Below are 17246 nucleotides of genomic sequence, written 5' to 3' on the forward strand. Positions count from 1 at the left end.
ACCTGTTATACAGAGTGAAGTGAGTCAGAAAGAGAAATACTGTATTCTAACGCATATATACAAATCTAGAATAATGGTACTGAAGAATTTATTCTCAGGGCAGCAGTGGAGAAACAGACATAGAGAATAGACTACGGACATGGGGAGAGGAGAGGGTGAGATGTGTGGAAAGAGTAACGTGGAAACTTACATTACCATATGTAAAATAGATAGCCAATAGGAATTTCCTGTATGGCTCAGGAAACTCAAACAGGGGCTCTATGTGAATCTAGATAGATGGCATGGGGCAGGAGATGGGAGGGAGGTTCAAAATGGAGGGGCTATAGGTATACCTATGGCTCATTCATGTTGAGGTTTGACAGAAAACAGAATTCTGTAAAGCAATTATCCTTCAATAAAAAAATATTTTTTGAATCCTTGCATGTGCTAGAAAGGTAGAAGTTTCAAATTAATAATAGGAGATACTCTCCCTATCCTCACATGATAATTGCAGCCAACATTGCGATGTGCTGGCTGTGCTGTGGGCACATCATTTGTGTTATCACTGAATTGTCCTGTCAACCCTGGCAGCACACCGTTAATATCCCTGCTGTGCTGTTGGAGAAACTGAGGCAGAAAGGCCGTGCAGATTCCAGTGCTGGAGACCTGGCACCATGACCTCTAAGGGAGCTTACTATCTAGTCAGGCAGTCAAACTAATTCTTATCTAGGAAAATGGGAGGCTGTGCTGAACAATGTAGGAAGAAGCCTGATTTAGTCAAAAAACTGAAGACCGGGACCCTGAATCAGTAATGAGCTCTGCCTTTGGGCCTCAGTCTCCTTATCTGTTCACGACAAGGACTGGGCACATGAGCACTCTGAGCCCTTTCCTGCCAGTGCGCCAGGTTTTACCTCTTCAGCAAAACCTAGCGGCCCTGGAAAACAGGAAAGACCTGCCTTCCCTGGAATACAGCAAAGTAAAGCAGGGTGTGGAAGGTAGAGGGTGGGTGGCAGCCCTGACGTGTGGGGGAGGCGCTGCAGGCCCCTGCAGCAGTGGAGGGCCCCTTCTAGCCTGTGTGCTTTCTAATTTCAGCAGTCACAACTTTAATTTCTTATGTGGAGGTTGATTCTTTTTTTATATATGGAAGATCCTCTCCAGCCTAAGGGCATTGACTGTGTCTGAAGTTTTCCTTGATCTACAGACTGTCCCTTCAGATCAGAATTCATTTGTTGAGTTGATACCTTTTTTACAGTTTTGTCTTTCTTAAAATACGTGATAATTGTTAATGATGTGCTTATTTGTGATTCTGAAATTTTCTGTTATCAGCTGTGTGGATTCTGTATTCATTTTATGCAGCATGCTCCACATAACTATTTTGGAAGGGGGGCCCTATTGTTTGGTGGGATCAGCCAGTGTAACTGATATTTGGGGTCAGGACACTGTCCCTCCTCCTGAGTCTTGCCAGCTCTCTGGGAGCTGCCTGCCTCTGGGACTCCTGCGCCAGCTCTTGGGTTAAGGGAAGCAGGCTTCACTGCACAGCCCACTGGCTGCTCCTGACACAGACCCCAGTCCTGCCGCCCAGTTCTTCCCACGCCTGCCAGATCTACACGGTGGTCCTCCTCTTGCCGGTCTTACCTGCTACCATCTTTCTTGTCCCCAAGGTGCCCGCTCCTGTCATCAAACAGAATCACCTGAACTTCCCAGGACTTGAGAAAGAAGGACTTGCTGCCACTTGTTCTCAGCTAGAACTCTTGGAAGTTCTTTAACTTTTTTTTTTTAATAGGTAGCACATTCACATAGTTCAAAATTCAAAAAGTACAAAGGGTGTCCCCCTGTAACCCAAGCAGCTACTCTATCTAGAGGGTAACCAATCACTTGTGAATCTTTTCAGAAAATTTTTGTGCATATACAAATAACGTGTGGGTTCTTTAATGCATGTGTATACAAGATATATACATGTATACCTTCCTTGATGCACATTGGAGTAATGGTTTTATGTGTTTTCTTCAACTTACAGTAAATGTTAGAGATCATCATAAAAGAACTGTTTATTCTTTTTTAATAGCAGCTTAATAGTCTATTGTATGGTAGATCTACACAGCTTAAAAATTAAAATCTGAGTTTCCTTAAAGTTTGCTTTTTAAAGTCTCCAGTGACTCAGAGAAAGAAAATGGAGTTTTTCAAGATAGGAGATTTAACCCTGCCCCTGTGAGTAGCCCCAGTAGTGGTATCCTGAGATTGAAACCCAGGTCTGTCTCTCATAGCTGCTGCTTTTATTTACTTCTTCCCACTGAGAGGGACCTGCTGTCAGCATTACTTTGGCTTTCCACCCACTTGCTGCTGTGATTTAAAGGTATTGCCAAGGTTTCTTTTACTCACAACCTGTGTCAGGAAGGCTGTGGTTTTGATGTTTCTGTGCTGTCCCTCCAACCCCATCCTGTTCCCCTTGTCCACCTGTTTTCTCAATGTACGGCCATGTCCAGTGGGCTGGGCCACCTGTCCAGAGAGGGCGCAGATGTGGGCCAGGAAGGAGAATGGAAGCCCTCGCCTCCTGTCCTGGCAAGTCTCCAGCAACGTGCCTCCTTCTCTCCCATAGCTCAAGGGTCACAGTGAGAAACTGGACAAAGAGCAGACAGCTCTCGAGAAGATAGAGGCCAAAGCTGATCCGAGGTAGGAGATCTCAACACGTGGTATTTATTTTCTCTGTGAGTGTGGCTGGTGGTTAGAGAATGGGGCTGAGGAGCCCAGGTCATGGCTGCTGGCACTGTTCTGCCGGTTACTTCACCGCTGATCCTGATCCGGGGCTGCCTTCTTCCTCTTCCTCCCACTTCCCCCTGGGTCAGGAGCAGCTATGTTTTGTATTTTGTTTTGTCTGTTTTCTCGTTTTTAAAAAGTAAGTAATACATGCAAGATTCAGAAAGACATACACTGAACAGTCTTCTCCCGCCCCTGCCCCCAGCTACCCAGTCCTCCTCCCTTGGAGTCAACCATGGTTACCAGGTTTTAACAGCACTGATCTTACCCTGTCCTTCAAGAATGAAAATGTTCTTTTTTTGCCAAGACGCTGGGTTTTGGGTTGTTTTTTTTTTTTTAATTAATCATCTTTAGACAATTTAAATTAAAAGCATTTACGTTTAAAATTTTAAATGGGAATTAAAATTCCGATTCTATCTGTGCTCTGAGTCTTAAGTAGTTGGTATCATTAAAAATATACAGTAATCTCAAAACACATTGATGTTTCTGCAGTTGATATTTTAATTCTATATTCTGTAACATTTGTTTGAATGTGACCCGATGGACTCAGTTTATAGATGAATAATAATGTCTGTTAAATGGTGGTCATTATCATTGGTGGGCAGCCTATTAGACACTCTTGGGAGAGACAAAGGAAATTAAGAAAAAAGTTCCTTTTTTTCTGGGGTCTTGGTTTTAAACTGTGATTCATAAAATCATAGTGATTTGTTGAAGTCAGTTGTTTTTTGGTCTTTTCAGCATCCTGCAGAACTTGAGAGCCCTTGTAGCCATGAATGAAAATTTGAAAAGTCAGGAACAGGAGTTTAAAGCACATTGTCGAGTAAGTGTTGCTTGGTGTCATCAGATGTTAACAAAGATTCTCATACAATCTCCTGCTTTCCCTCCCCTTGTGCTGCTGTGGGTCCTATCCAGGTGTGATAGGAAGAGGAGGTTCACCAGGCAGGTATGTGGTAGTGTGCACGAGGAGTAAGGTGCTATGATGTGATCAGAGGACACCAGAAATGACTTGGATGAGTAACTCTGTGTGCCAAACCCCAAACTGAGAGCACAGTCTAACAAACAGTGTTTTCTAATTTACAAATGTATTTAAAAGAAAAGTCTACAAAAGGAGTAGTATCTTAAGAAACTAGGGCTGCCCTAAAATCCTAACATGTCTCTGTGTCACTTGGTCCAATAGTGGGAGTGATGTGTGCACAGGTGACATGTGGGAGACAGGAACAGAGGGCTGAGTTCTGTGCATCTAGGGGGAGAGAGGCTCCTGTGGTGTAGGAGCCCTCTAGAAGCTATATCTGACTTAAGCAGATGAGGGTGACAAGTGGAGGAGGGCTGGATGAGGCAGGGCTCCAGGCTGGAAGGTCCCAGGAAAGGTGGAGAAGAGCTGAAAAAGAGAAGGAGGCTTGGGACTGACTCTAAGCCACTCATTCATCCCATGTCCCAGTGATTACTGCGAGCCTCACCTGCCCTTAGGGAAGAAAGACCCCTTCTGACTGAGATACTGCTGCCTCTACCCTCCTAAGAAGACGTTCCCAGGCTGAAAATCAGGGGCCTGGGGGGCTAGTTCTTTATGGACTTCTTGTCCCCACATAAACTCACAAATGTGAAAATAAGACTCTGCTGCTACTGCTTCTGCTAAGTCGCCTCAGTCGTGTCCGACTCTGTGCGACCCCATAGACGGCAGCCCAACAGGCTCCCCCGTCCCTGGGATTCTCCAGGCAAGAACACTGGAGTGGGTTGCTATTTCCTTCTCCAATGCATGAAAGTGAAAAGTGAAAGTGAAGTCGCTCAGTGGTGTCCGACTCTTTGCGACCCATGGACTGCAGCCTACCAGGCTCCTCCGTCCATGGGATTTTCCAGGCAAGAGTACTGGAGTGGGATGCCATCACCTTCTCCGAAATAAGACTCTAGATCAAGGTAAATCGTTACATCGAGTTACTAGCCTGTCCAGATCTTGTAAATGTTCATATTACTTTTAAAGGAGGAGATGGCACGGCTGCAGCAGGAAATCGAAAGCCTGAAGGCTGAGAGGGCGCCAGGCAGAGATGAAAAGGTACGGGCTGTGGAGGGGTGCTCCAGACTGCTGGGGGCTTTGTGACGTCCACCATGAAAGGGTTTCTAGAGGACTCCCCAGCAGAGTCTGGTGCTGAAAGGGACCAGACTTTTCCTCAGCCTTGTCCTCTGAACACTCATTTCTCAAGTGGTTTTTGTCAATATGTGTCCCTGAACTTTGTCTTCTTTTTGTGGATTAAAGCAGCTCTGAGTGTGGACAGCAGCAAGCCCGGGGCATGCATTAGCCGGTTTACAAGCCCGGCTGCCCCTCCCCTAGGGATGGATGTTTCTGGGAACTCTTGAGCTCTGGTCCCATTTGTCCCATTTACCTCTCGACTGTGTGCCAGTTTGCCGATTTCACCCTGCACTCCTGCCCCAGGACATGGATGCTGCGGAGAGCAGCTCACTCGAGATGTGAGGTCGGGCTCTGGTCACCTGGGAGCATACCTGGCTCAGAACACGCCCCACTGGCTCTCTGAACAGAGGCCTTGATCTTCCGAGGAACTGGTGTGGACGAAATAAAGTGTTTCTCTCACCAAATGAGACTGTAGGGATCACTGGTTTGTTTTCCCTTCTCATACTCCATTCAAAGCTTCTTTGCTGAGGCTCTCTGTGCTTAGGTCAGGGTATGGCCTCAGACCTCATTGACTGTACCCCCTTGCTTGGGGAAATGGGGAACTTGGGGCTCCGGGAAGGGAGGGGACTGGTCCAAGCAGCCAGGGCCTTCTGCCAGGGCTGGGCGTGGGCCTGTATGGACACTGCCCTGCTCATCAGGGAGACAGGCCACAGAGGTGCTGCCTCCCTATCGTGACAGGTTCTGTCACTTCAGCCACAGCCATGAGGACTGGTGCAGCAACAGCAGAGTATGGCTGGGCAGTGGGTGGTGAATTGGGACCACCCCATAGTGGGACCACCCCAACTTTCCAGTTGTTTCCAACACTGAAACTCTGAGTTCAGCTCAGCCAGCCTCTGGGTTTGTATAGAATTCAGACTTTAAGGGCGGCATTTCTCTTCTTAGCCATAACACCTTGCTAGAGGGATTGACTCGCATTCAGAAACAGAGTTTAGCTTGTTAATGTGACTTATGGACATTTCAGAACAGTTTAAAATCTAGGGCTCATGTACGGGCTGTTCCCTGTTCAGACATGATCAGCAAACTGGCGGCCCACCCTTTCCTACTTCTGGACCCTCAGCTTCTTTCCTCAGAGATGATGTTTTCTTTTTTTTTCCACTTTTCCTCACTGCAGACCCTCTCTGGGGGAGAGTCACATGGTGCCTTAACCTCTGCGATGACGCACAATGTAAGTACCTGCCCATTCTCAGGACCAGTACTGTCCCCTGTGGGCATGGTGACCAGCTTTGTGTCTTCAATAGCTTCTCACACCGCTTTCCATCATCTCTGTGGCCACCTCCTCGTCTGCGGGCTCTCAGGGCCTGGCTCCATCTTGCACACCTGCCCCTCAGGTGGAGCACAGCTTCCCTGTGGACAGCCCACAGGCCCTGCACCTGGCTCAGGCATTTCATCTCCACCCTGGCCTCTGAGCTGGGAAGGGGAAAGCCCTGTAAGGGCCACACCTGCCAGGCTGTTTGAGGGGCGGGCAGTGCACAGGGAGAGAGCTCTGTCTATGGTCCTGCGTTCCGAGGTCAGGGAGTGTTAAAGGGCCACTAGTGAATATTGTCAACCTTTTGGGCCAGTTCCACTCTGGTCCTCAGAGTCAATATATAAGTGAAAGGACATAGCTGTGTTCCAATAAAACTTTATTTATGGAACTAGGCACAGAGGGAGGTTCAGGGGGGAGGGGATATGTGTATACTTGCGGCTGATTCATGTTGAGGTTTGACAGAAAACAACAAAATTCTGTGGAGCAGTTGTCCTTCAATGAAAAAATTAATAAAAAAAAAAACTAGGCACAGGCAAATTTGGCTCAAGGGCTGTTGGATTTAGCCGTTGGGCTGTGGTTTGCCAACCCCTGTTCTGAGTTAAAGGAGTGCTTCCAGGAGAAAGGAACAGAAAAGGAAGAGGAGGAGGAAGGGAAACACAGGAAAGCCTCTACCATTCACCTCCTTTAGGTTCCTCTTCCCTTCGTGCCCTCAGAGGCTCCCAGAGAGGGAACTTTAGGACTCCCACAGTGAAGGCTGTTGGGGTGTGCCTGCAGCTGAGCCCCATGGAGGAGCTGGTGGGGGTGTGTGTGTCTAAAAACACAGGGGGAGAGGGGCACCTCTGACGCCTTTGTAGCTTCCTCTAGCACAGTGAGCCATCCAGCCACATCTCTTACCTCACTGGGTTCAGTGAGGGGCTGGTTTCTGTCTTTTAATACTGTCCAAAAGGCCTTTCTGCAGTGGTGGAAGTGTTCTCAATCTGTGCTCTATCCAATATGATGGCCACTAGCTGTGTATGGTTGCTGAGCATCTGGAGGTTGGCTAGGACAATTGAGAAATTGATTTTTTTCAATTTTAGATAATATGAATTTAAATAGCCACATGTGCCTGGTGGCATCACATTGGACATTGCAGCTCTAAACAGAAACATAAGCAAGCCAGCATCATCTAATACAGCAACATAGAACTGCAGACCCTTTAAATATCAGCTATCTCCTCCTCATGGTTTTTTTGTTAAGGGAAGGAAGGGCACGTGGATTTGGGGGATCCTTCACTTAAGAACCCTGGATTCAGCCTGGGTCCCAGAAGAAGAAAGAGTTGTTACAAAGTGATGTGAAAGAGTGTCAAGGGTCTCACAGGATGAGGACTCAACACTGAACTCAGCCATTTCAAAAAAGAAATTTGGAGCCTCACAGTGAAGGAGATATATAAAAACTGTTCAACTTCAAAAGATTTCATCAAAAAAATAAAAATTTGCAGATAATTGTGAGGGTTTTTTCCAATTTCAGGAAGACCTAGACAGACGGTATAACATGGAGAAAGAGAAACTTTACAAGATCCGTCTACTACAGGTGAGTAAAAACAAGCTGATAAATCCATCTGACTAGCTTTGCGTGTCCTATAGCAGAACAAGAGCATCTCAGTATCTAAGAGCCAGAGAGACTCAGTTATAAGGCTACTATTTGCTCTTCTGTCTGGAGTGTAACTCTGGATTGAGGTGTTGGTTATAATACCTCACATTGGTCTGTTATTTCACCAACATCTCACTTGACTTGATCATCACCTTTGCTGGAGAGTAGCTGTCAGCCTCATTTTCTGTATGAAGAAATTGACTCAAATCTGTTAAGTGCAAGCCGCTAGAAAGTGCCGGAGGCAGGATTCAAGGTTCTTGTCAAGCACTTTTCTTCAAAAATTAAGTGCCCATTTTAGCTGTTAGTTGATAACCTGGGGTGGTCAGGGGGTATATTGGGGCAGCGGGGGTGAGAAGGCTATCAGATATGGGAAAGTAAGCTTCACAGTTGGCTTTAAATTCATGTAGAGTCAAAATTGTATTGTAAAATCTCTTCCGTTGCCTGATTCTGGCTCATGGACACTTAAAAGCCAAGAGTTAACTTGTGTTGCACTTTGACCCGGAACTTCTCTCTGCTCTCTGGAAAAGGAATGCCAGGTTCTGGTGGGAGTAGCCAAGGGCTGCAGGCGTCAGTGCTGAAGCCTGGGCCACAGCTGGCTCAATGAGGGTGAATGGAAGTAAACTGACGGCCGAGAGGCTGAGCAGCTGTATCCATGGAACTTGGGATGGGTTAGAGAAAAAAGCAGAGTCAAAGATGGTGGAGAATTTCCAACTTGGGCATTAGCATGGATCCTTGTGTTATTCATTGAGAAAAAGCCTAAAGGAGAAAGGATAGGGCTGAAGGGAATGGGATGGTGAAGGGAAATGTTCATGAAATTTCTGTGGGGCTTTTAAAGGTTAGGGTACTCCACCAAGTAGGAATAATCTGGGCTGGAGGTCTGGGGGTCAGCACTGTGTAGGTGGTAATCGAGGCTGTGAAGAGGGGAAGAAAGACTCCACCAGTGAGGCTTGAGACCAAGCAGGCAGCTCAAGGCCCAGGGAAAACAGGAGTCTGAGGTCTCCTGGCAGCTGAGCAGAGGGCTCAGTGGAAAGAAGGTTCAGTGTTGCCAGAAGTCAAGAGAGCTGGAGGCTGAAAATTGCCACAGGTGCACAGAGAAGGTCTGTGTGACCTTGGCGAGAGTATTTCCAGTGGATGTTTGGAGCAGCCAGCGGCAGTGGGTTGAAGGGGAGGGGAGTCAAGACGTCAGAGCCATTTGAGTACTTGGTTTTGCGGTTTCCTTTTTTCTTTCTTTGTTTTCTGGCTGTCCTGGGTCTTCATGGTGGTGCATGGGCTCTAGTTGCAGTTCAAGGGCTTGATTGCCCCACGGCTTGTGGGTCTTAGTTCCCCAACCCGGAATCAAAGCCACATCCCTTGTATTGGAAGGTGGATTCTTAAGGACTGGGCCACAGAGAAGTCCCTGATCAGGGTTTAAGGAAGGGCCTTAAAGGGATGAGGGACTTCAGCATATTTAAATGCCAGTAAAAAGAAACCAGTAGAAAAGGAGAGGTTAAAGATGCAGTGAAAAGAATGAATGATTGTATCTATAGATTCCTGGAGGGGGGGTGGGCGGGGAAGCATAGGCGTCAGAGCCCAAGCACCTATGGGGAATATAGCCTTGGCCAAAAGGAGAAATAGATCTGTCCCTCTACTCTAGCTCAAGCCACAGACCTGATTTTGGTTTGGTCACCAGAGCTCATAGTGGGTTTTGCACTGGGAAGGGTTTTGCATGCAAATGAGTTAGAGGTCCCCATCTGCCACTGTGATAAAGTAGCTGGGAGAGGGAGGGACAGGGAGGCTCAGGAGAGGGCAACATTGAGACTGTGAATGTGTCGGGGAGCTGGACAGCCTTCTCCAGTGCTGCCCACAGGAAATTCCCCGCCTCGGAGCCCGAGATCTCCCCTGCACCCTCACGGCTCTGCCTCCCAGATGCAATCAGGAAAAGTTAGACTAATAGAGCCCAGTTCATTTCATGGGAGGGGGCAAATGCCATAAAGATGCTTTAGGAGCTTTTCAGGCAGGCTTGGGGATTTGGAAGTTGTATGGAGCAGCAGGGTGGCATCAGTCTCTCATCATCTGGGAAGCGCTTCTGGTCCCCACCTGGCTCTGGGGAATCAGCTGCTCCAGAGTCCTTGGGGGTCTGGTGGGCTGGCCGGGGGTACCGTCCCATTCAGAATCTTCCTTCTGGACCTGTTAATTTGATGCCTCCTGTGGCTCCAGTTTAGGGGCTTCTCAGGTGATGCTAGTGGTAAAGAACCCGTCTGCCAGTGCAGGAGACTCAGAGATGCGGGTTCGATTCCTGGCTTGGGAAGATCCCCTAGAGGAGGGCATGGCAACCCACTCCAGTAGTCTTGCCTAGAGAATCCCAAGGATAAAGGAGTCTGGGGGGATACAGTCCACAGGGTTGCAAAGAGTCAGACACAACTGAAGCAACTTAGCACACACGTACACTGGTGGCTCCAGTTCACAGCCACGCCTTCTCTCTGTGTTGCCAGGTGGGAGTCAGAGTCGGAGCCAGCTGGTGGTGTGTGCCTGCATTCCAGGGCTGGTTTGCAGGCACAGGGTGAGTGGGGGCAATATTTTGTGCGAACAAATAAGGCCTTTCATCAAATAGTGTTGTCTCCCCATCTCTTTTGCATTTAGGCTCGAAGAAATCGAGAAATAGCAATTTTGCATCGCAAGATTGATGAAGTGCCCAGCCGAGCCGAGCTAATACAGTATCAGAAGAGATTTATTGAACTCTACCGCCAGAGTAGGTGCATCGACCACACACTCTCCTGAGGCTGGCCCTGGGAGGGGCAGGGGACGAGGGGCTCTGACCCACTGTAGCGTGGTGTTGCTGTCCATGGAAGCCAGCCCTGGAAAGGGCTTTAGTTCATCATCAGGCCCACTCATTCCACGTAGCCCAGAATCCCAGGCACAGCACTGTGGAGCCCTGGCTCCCTCTCCCTGGACAGATGGCTTAATCTGATTGAGCTCTTGGAATAATGCTTTCAGCCCACCCTCATCCACATCAGCCATCGGGCTCCACTTTCCAACTTCACATGGAACTTTGTGACCCCAGCATCTCTAGATCAGTCCTCACTCATTGTCCTTCTTCTCTGTGAACCTTCTTCTCGTGTGATCCTTGCCTTTAACAGCATCGTGTTCATTCAAGACTGGGTATCCCTCAACCTAAATCAGGGATCACGTCTCATCAGGTTCAAAGTGACCCTCAAAGCTGTCACTGCCTTTTTCTTCACAGTGCTTCTGCCGTATCTCTTCTTCCTTGTATCATAACCCAGTAACCATTCACTGGTCTTCAGCTGCTTCTCTGAATCCCTCTCATCCACCCATCTAGTTGTATCACTTCTCTCCTGTGACAAACCCTCACAAGCTCCCTAGACTGGAGGAAAGCTCTCTCATTCTGTCCAGGATCCTCCCCAGTCTAGGTGGCCTGCCAGGGGGCCTCTTTCCTGCTCTCAGCCCTCTTCGTCCCCAGTCCACACACTGCTGTTCAGCACACAATGAACTTTGACGTCCTAGGCCTTGACTCCTCCTGTTACCTGCACCTGGGACCCTTTCTCCATTCTGTTAGACAAAACCCTTCAAGAATCTCCTCACTTACCCTCAGTAAACAGGACCTAGACCGTCACCCCTTCCTTAGGCTCCACTCTTGCTTGTCTCCTGGGTACCTCAGACTTGGCAGGTACAAGACTTTGCCTCCCTCCCATCTTTCTCCTCACTCACTGTGATTGCTCTCGAGCCCAGCTAGACCCCCGTCTTCTCTGACTCATGCTGCTCTGCCAATTCTGTTTCTGAATAGTATCATGTCTGTTTCTTCTGGAGTCCTGCTATAGCTGCCTTCTCCTCACTCCTGCCTGAAGAGCTCTTTCTCACATAAGTTTCATCATTTTACACTCTTGCTTTAAAAGCCTTAATATTTCATAGCTCCCCATAACTGGATGGACAGTCTTCAGAATCCTGATCAGAGTCCTGCCTCGTCTGGGCCAGCTGGGCCTCTGCAGTCCCTGTGTCCCTCACCCCTGTAAGCTGGTCTGCGGGTCCAGGAGGCCAGGGCCCTCAGTTCCCACTTGGGAAACTCCCAGGCTTCTCTAAAGTACACCTAGTTTTCCCTTGAGATGTTGACCTCTCAGCCATCCGTCCTAGTTCTAGCTGGAGCACTGTCCCTACTCAGAGCATACGTGCTTCCTTTTATGTTTTACCCCCCACCCAGATGTTTTAGTCCTCACATTTAATTCAGATGGTCAGGGTAGGTGTCAACAATGGCAGTTTCTCAGCAGAAAATTGTTTCTTCCCTAAGTTAAATCTTTCCCCTTAAGCACGGGGTTTACAAAAGTGAGCCGACTATGGCTCCTGCTCATGAGGAGCCTGGAAAGGGAGGGAGCCACACAGACAGGAAGAGCTGGCATGGGGCTGCTTCACCCCTGCCCCCTTTCTCCTGGGACCCTCACTTGGAGGAATTCAGAGAAATGCCCTATCCTGCACACTGGCAGGGAGCTTCCTCTAGCTCCTGTCCTGGCAGGGCTATCATGGCTGCCACATGCTGCCAGCCTGCAGCAGCCCCTCACACACGGCCTCTGTGCACCATGGATGGGGCTTCCGCGCAAATGAAAGTGAGCGCCAGCCCGGCAGGTCCCAGTCCTGCAGCATCTCAGCAGGGAGAGGGCACTTGGGATCATTGACACATTTTCTCACCCATGTGCTTGCTGATTTCTCTGCATTTACAGTTTCGGCAGTGCACAAAGAAACCAAGCAGTTCTTCACTTTATATAATACCCTGGATGACAAAAAGGTTTATTTGGAAAAAGAGGTAAGAGCCTTTATAGAAAGAAGATAACATAGATGAGTGTGTGTCACGTGCCCAGTGCTGGGTACAAGGTCAGAAAGTGCACGATTCCTCGGGGCTGTCACCGTGCAGAGTGGGCAGCAGTTGTATGGTGCCCTGCGAGAGGCACCATCCTGAAAAGAAACATCCTGGAAGCACAAGAGGTCCATATGGAGAAGGGCCTGGAGTTGGTGAAAGTTGAGTTTGAGCTTTAAATGAAGGAAGGAACCAACTAAAGGAAATGGGGAAGGTGGGCCGTCAGAGCTGACCTGGGGAAATGGCTGTTTAGTCGTCAGCGTCAGACAGAGGCATGAACTGAAAGAACTGCTTTCAGTTGTACAGTCGAGAGCAGGAGTGGCAGGGGTGACCGTGAGCAGCTGCTCCATATTGCTCCGACTCTCACTCAGGTCAGATCTGCTGGTGATTCGGAGCTCTCTCCGTGGAAAGCAGCGGCTCGGGGTGGGTGTGCAGCTGTATTCAGAAACAAGCAGTGGCGTCTTCACAGCTGCAGCATGCAGCACAGTGTGGTGGCGGGGGTGGGCGCTCTGGAGTCATTGGGTTTGGGTTTTAGTCTGACCTCCTCACCCTCACCACATATCCTACAGTGATATAGAATGAATGAGACAGTGTCCCTGAAGTTCCTAGCACACAGTGATATGTATTAGTTCCTGCCTACCCCTCACCTTGAGGGTGACAGAATCTTTTTTTATTTCGTTGTCGTCCTACAACCTGCACTAATTACCACTTTAATAAGAATACTATTACAGATGTATCTTTTACCTGAACACAAATGGAAGCCTCTGTGGCTATTGTTATCCTGACTGCCGATTTTTTATTTTGGGGTTTTTTTTTTATTGAAGGATAATTACTTTACAATATTGTGTTGGTTTCTGCCATTCATCAGCATAGTCAGCCATAGGTGGACATGAGTCCCCTCCTTCTTGACCCTCCCTCCCACCTCCCACTCCATCCCACCCCTCTAGGTTGTTCCATAGCCCCAGTTTGAGTTCCCTATTGACTACCTATTTTTGTCAGTCAAACCAGATCAATCTCTCTCCTCCAAGAGGCACTCCTTGAGGAGGGGTTGGGTTCTGTTTTCTCTGTATCCATGGCCTTGCACAGTGATAGACACATAACAAACATTTGATCAGTGTTTGAACAGATGAGTCCATTGAGAGGGTTTTCATCAGACCTGGGGGATCGCTCTGCTGCACACCCTGACTTGGGGGTCTTCCCACGTGGTAAGGGGAAGACTTGTCCCCTAACTCAGGGACAGGCCAGCTCCTTGTGAGAAAACCTTAAACCCGTTGACTTCCCTTCATTAGCAGTGTTTAAGGTTATTGCATTCCTTTAGGAGTGTGCAGGGTGGTGGTGGCTTTTTAATTACAAGCCATATTAATGCAGTTAGAACTTTTCATTTGGGTAATTTGTACATTTTATTCCAAATCTATTTATACTTGTGATATTTTAGCTTTCAACATGCCTGTGGAGTCGAGGACAAGAATATCATCTCCATGTTTCAGAGTGTGAGCCTGAGTCCAAGTATAGTAAATGCTTAGTTTTGGGCTCACAAGCAAGGTCAGTGACAGAGCTGGAAAGACAACCCAGGTTTCTAAACTCCAGACTCAGAGCCCTGCCCTGGGCTGTCATCAGGGCAGATAAAGGGTCTTGTGTGCAGGCCATGGCATTTCCATGGGGGAGGGACCTTGAATGGGGCACGTACCCGTGGAGGCTCTCAGAGCTGCCTGGCAGCAGACACATTGGCAGAAACTCTGTGGGAAGGAGTAGGGTGGGCACAGTGTTCTCACCTTCCCTCCCCCACTGACTCTCCACTGGGCTGATGGCCCTGAAAATGAAGTTCAGTGTTTGGTGAGATCGAAAGGACAGTGGTGCAGCTTCCCCAAGGAGCCCTAATGTTGGCCTAGATGTGTCTCAGCTGGGGTTTAGGTCCCATCATGGAGCCCTCCTCCTATGCTACCAAGGTCATGCTTGTTACAGCTGGAGGCTCTGGGGAAACTGTGAGGCTGAGAACACATTGCTCTTGTCTTTGTGTTACTTTTCATCTGCATGAACAAGGTGTGTTCCTTGCAGAAGCACTATCCAGAGACAGGCGCCAGGCTTTCAGTGGCTGGGGTGGCACAGGCATCTTTCGGCCTTTGCTTATTGTTCTTGTTCTTCCTTCCTCCCCAGATCAGCCTGCTGAACTCCATTCATGAGAACTTCTCACAGTAAGTGCTGTCCGTTCTCTTCCAGTCAGTATCCGTGTGCCCTACATGGCGTCGGCTCACCTCCGTTTTGCAGCAAGGCTCAGTGCCCAGGCTGGGATTCTTACACTTCCACCCCTGTTGCTGTGTGCAGATGTATCTTGGTTTATGCAGACCTTGAGTTCTTACAAAAACATAGTGATATTACAGCAAATTTTAAAAACATCAAGGAACAGCTTAGGGGGAAAGTTAGCTTTCAAATAATTTGACTATGCCTAACTACTATAATGTCTTTGTAGCTTACTTTTGTCCTACTAAGATTAGATTAATAACATTTGTTTTTGCAAACATAGAGATGCTTTAAAATTTAGATAATGAGGGAATTCCCTGGCCTTCCAGTCGTTAGGACTCCGCTCTTTCACCATGGAGGGCCTGGATTCAATCATTGGTTAGAGAAAAAAGTAAATTAAAAAATAAAATATAGGTAATAAAATAATCTATATTTTTTAAAAATAGTTTTCAAATTTGGTGGTAGATTTTAAGTCACGTGCATACTCTAAATTACTGTGTTCAAATATAAATATTTTCTCTAAAAACTGAAGAGCAAAGCCCACCTCTACTCAAATCATACCAGCCCTCAAAGATGACCATTCCCTTGTCTGCCATCCAGGCAGCCCCAGGCTAGTTGTCTGTCCCGAAGACTTCATCCAGGCAGCCCCAGGCTGGCTGTCTGTCCAGAAGACTTCCTCTCTTACCAGCATGGACTCTGCTATGACCAGCAGCTAAGATCTTAATGGATTACAAGCTCTGGACTTCAAGTTTCACTTCTAATTGAAAACAAACAGCTCCATTTAATATTCAGATTCAGTTAGGGACTTACAGCCTTGTGACATTTCTAAAAATGATGCCTTCATCTGTATCTCCTGATCACTGAGAGAAGCTAGGTTGGAGTGTTTTTGTGGAAGTTCTGCTGTCTCTTGGCCCATCCTTTGAAAGATTTCTTCTCATCCTTGTATCGTGTGCTCTGATCCTTCCCGTGTCAGTCCCTCTGCAGGACTGGAAGTGAACAGGCATGTTTTAGGTCATCACTTGTTTAGCTGCTGCTCCTGGAAACAGGACCAGGTTTACCAGCCTGGTTTTAGGAAAATCTCAGAAAATGTCTCCCAATCTTGAACAGTGCCTTTTTTTAAAAAAGTCTTTATTGAATTTGTTACAATATTGCTTCTGTTATTTATGTTCTAGTTTTTTGGCATGGGGGATCTTAGCTTCCCAACCAGGGATCAGACTCAACTCACTGCATTGGAAGGTGAAGTCTTAACCACTGGACAGCCAGTGCCTTGATCAGTGCCTCTAAATCTTCAGATTTTTAAAAACTAAGTGAAATTTATTCCTTAAGCAGTACCTGTCACCATTCAAAAATTTTTTTAAATTGTTAATTTCAGTCACATTTTATTTATGAAAGTACCTATTAGTAAGAAAAATTGTAGAAAGGGTTGGGGGAAAAACAGATTAATATTCATTTATCAGACCAAGCTAATTTTCATGCCTTGCTCACTGTTTAAAATCTCTGGCTGCCTGGGATCACAGGGGCCCCATGAGTCCTTCTGGCCTTGGAGAGGCCTGTCTGCCTCCTGGGGCATTATCTGGACTAACTCCTCGATTCCTCCCCTTTTCTTGAATCCTGTTTGCTGGTCATACCTCTGCTGGTCTGTCTTTCAGAGCCATGGCCTCCCCTGCTTCCCGGGACCAGTTTTTACGTCAGATGGAACAGATTGTAGAAGGAATTAAGCAAAGTCGAATGAAGGTCAGATTGCTTTTTTTCTGTAATGTGGCCAGAGTTTTACACTGGTGATGGGAGAAGGCCCTGGGGAAAGCAGGTCTCTTCCAGTTGTCCTGGGGATGTGCTCTCAATTCTGAAGACACATCTTCAGTGTCTCTACAAGGGGTCCCACTAAGGTCTCAGACCCTACCATGGGCAGGCCAGCTCCATAGGCTGCCTGCATCGGTCGTTAAGATTCTTAGCAACAGCTCTGTGGATGTAATACCTACCGAGTGTCAAGCACTGGGCTCATCCTCCCAGAAGCCCTCTTAAGTGAGTGTGTTCCCCCCGTTTCACAGATGAGGAAGCTGACTTTCACCAGCAGGCCTTCTCTCTTGCCCAGAATCAAGTCCTCACTGGCTCTCCGATTCCTGACATTCTGCCATCAGGGATCCATTCCTTACACCTCAAGAGCATTTTAGTATCTAGGAGTTCCCTATAAAAATGCACGTAATTGTTGAATTCTGCCAAAGTGAGAGGATACTGAGCCTCATAAGAGAAAATAGGAACTGAAAGGGATGTGGGGGCTCCAGAGATCGCTTTGCAGAGAGTCGTCCAGGCTAGGGGCAGTGTGAGTATTTCTGCACTCTGGCTCCTCGCATGCACACTTTGTCAGGAGAAAAGAAAAC

The 17246-nt window shown here is 47.7% G+C and overlaps 1 protein-coding gene across 2 annotated transcripts in view; it reads left to right on the forward strand.

Annotated features, from left to right (window-relative positions):
* The window catches only part of CCDC93 (coiled-coil domain containing 93), a 103240-nt gene that overhangs the window by 75102 nt on the left and 10892 nt on the right, over window positions 1-17246 (forward strand). For both annotated transcript variants that reach the window (XM_070389438.1, XM_005909400.2), the window contains 9 exons: window positions 2576-2649; window positions 3472-3553; window positions 4709-4780; window positions 6027-6080; window positions 7668-7730; window positions 10410-10518; window positions 12497-12579; window positions 14785-14822; window positions 16518-16602. In XM_070389438.1, coding sequence (XP_070245539.1) covers window positions 2576-2649; window positions 3472-3553; window positions 4709-4780; window positions 6027-6080; window positions 7668-7730; window positions 10410-10518; window positions 12497-12579; window positions 14785-14822; window positions 16518-16602 — 660 coding nt within the window. The remainder of the gene's footprint in view (window positions 1-2575; window positions 2650-3471; window positions 3554-4708; window positions 4781-6026; window positions 6081-7667; window positions 7731-10409; window positions 10519-12496; window positions 12580-14784; window positions 14823-16517; window positions 16603-17246) is intronic.

Source organism: Bos mutus, chromosome 2 (genome assembly GCF_027580195.1).
Source record: "Bos mutus isolate GX-2022 chromosome 2, NWIPB_WYAK_1.1, whole genome shotgun sequence".
Classification (NCBI taxonomy): domain Eukaryota; kingdom Metazoa; phylum Chordata; class Mammalia; order Artiodactyla; family Bovidae; genus Bos; species Bos mutus.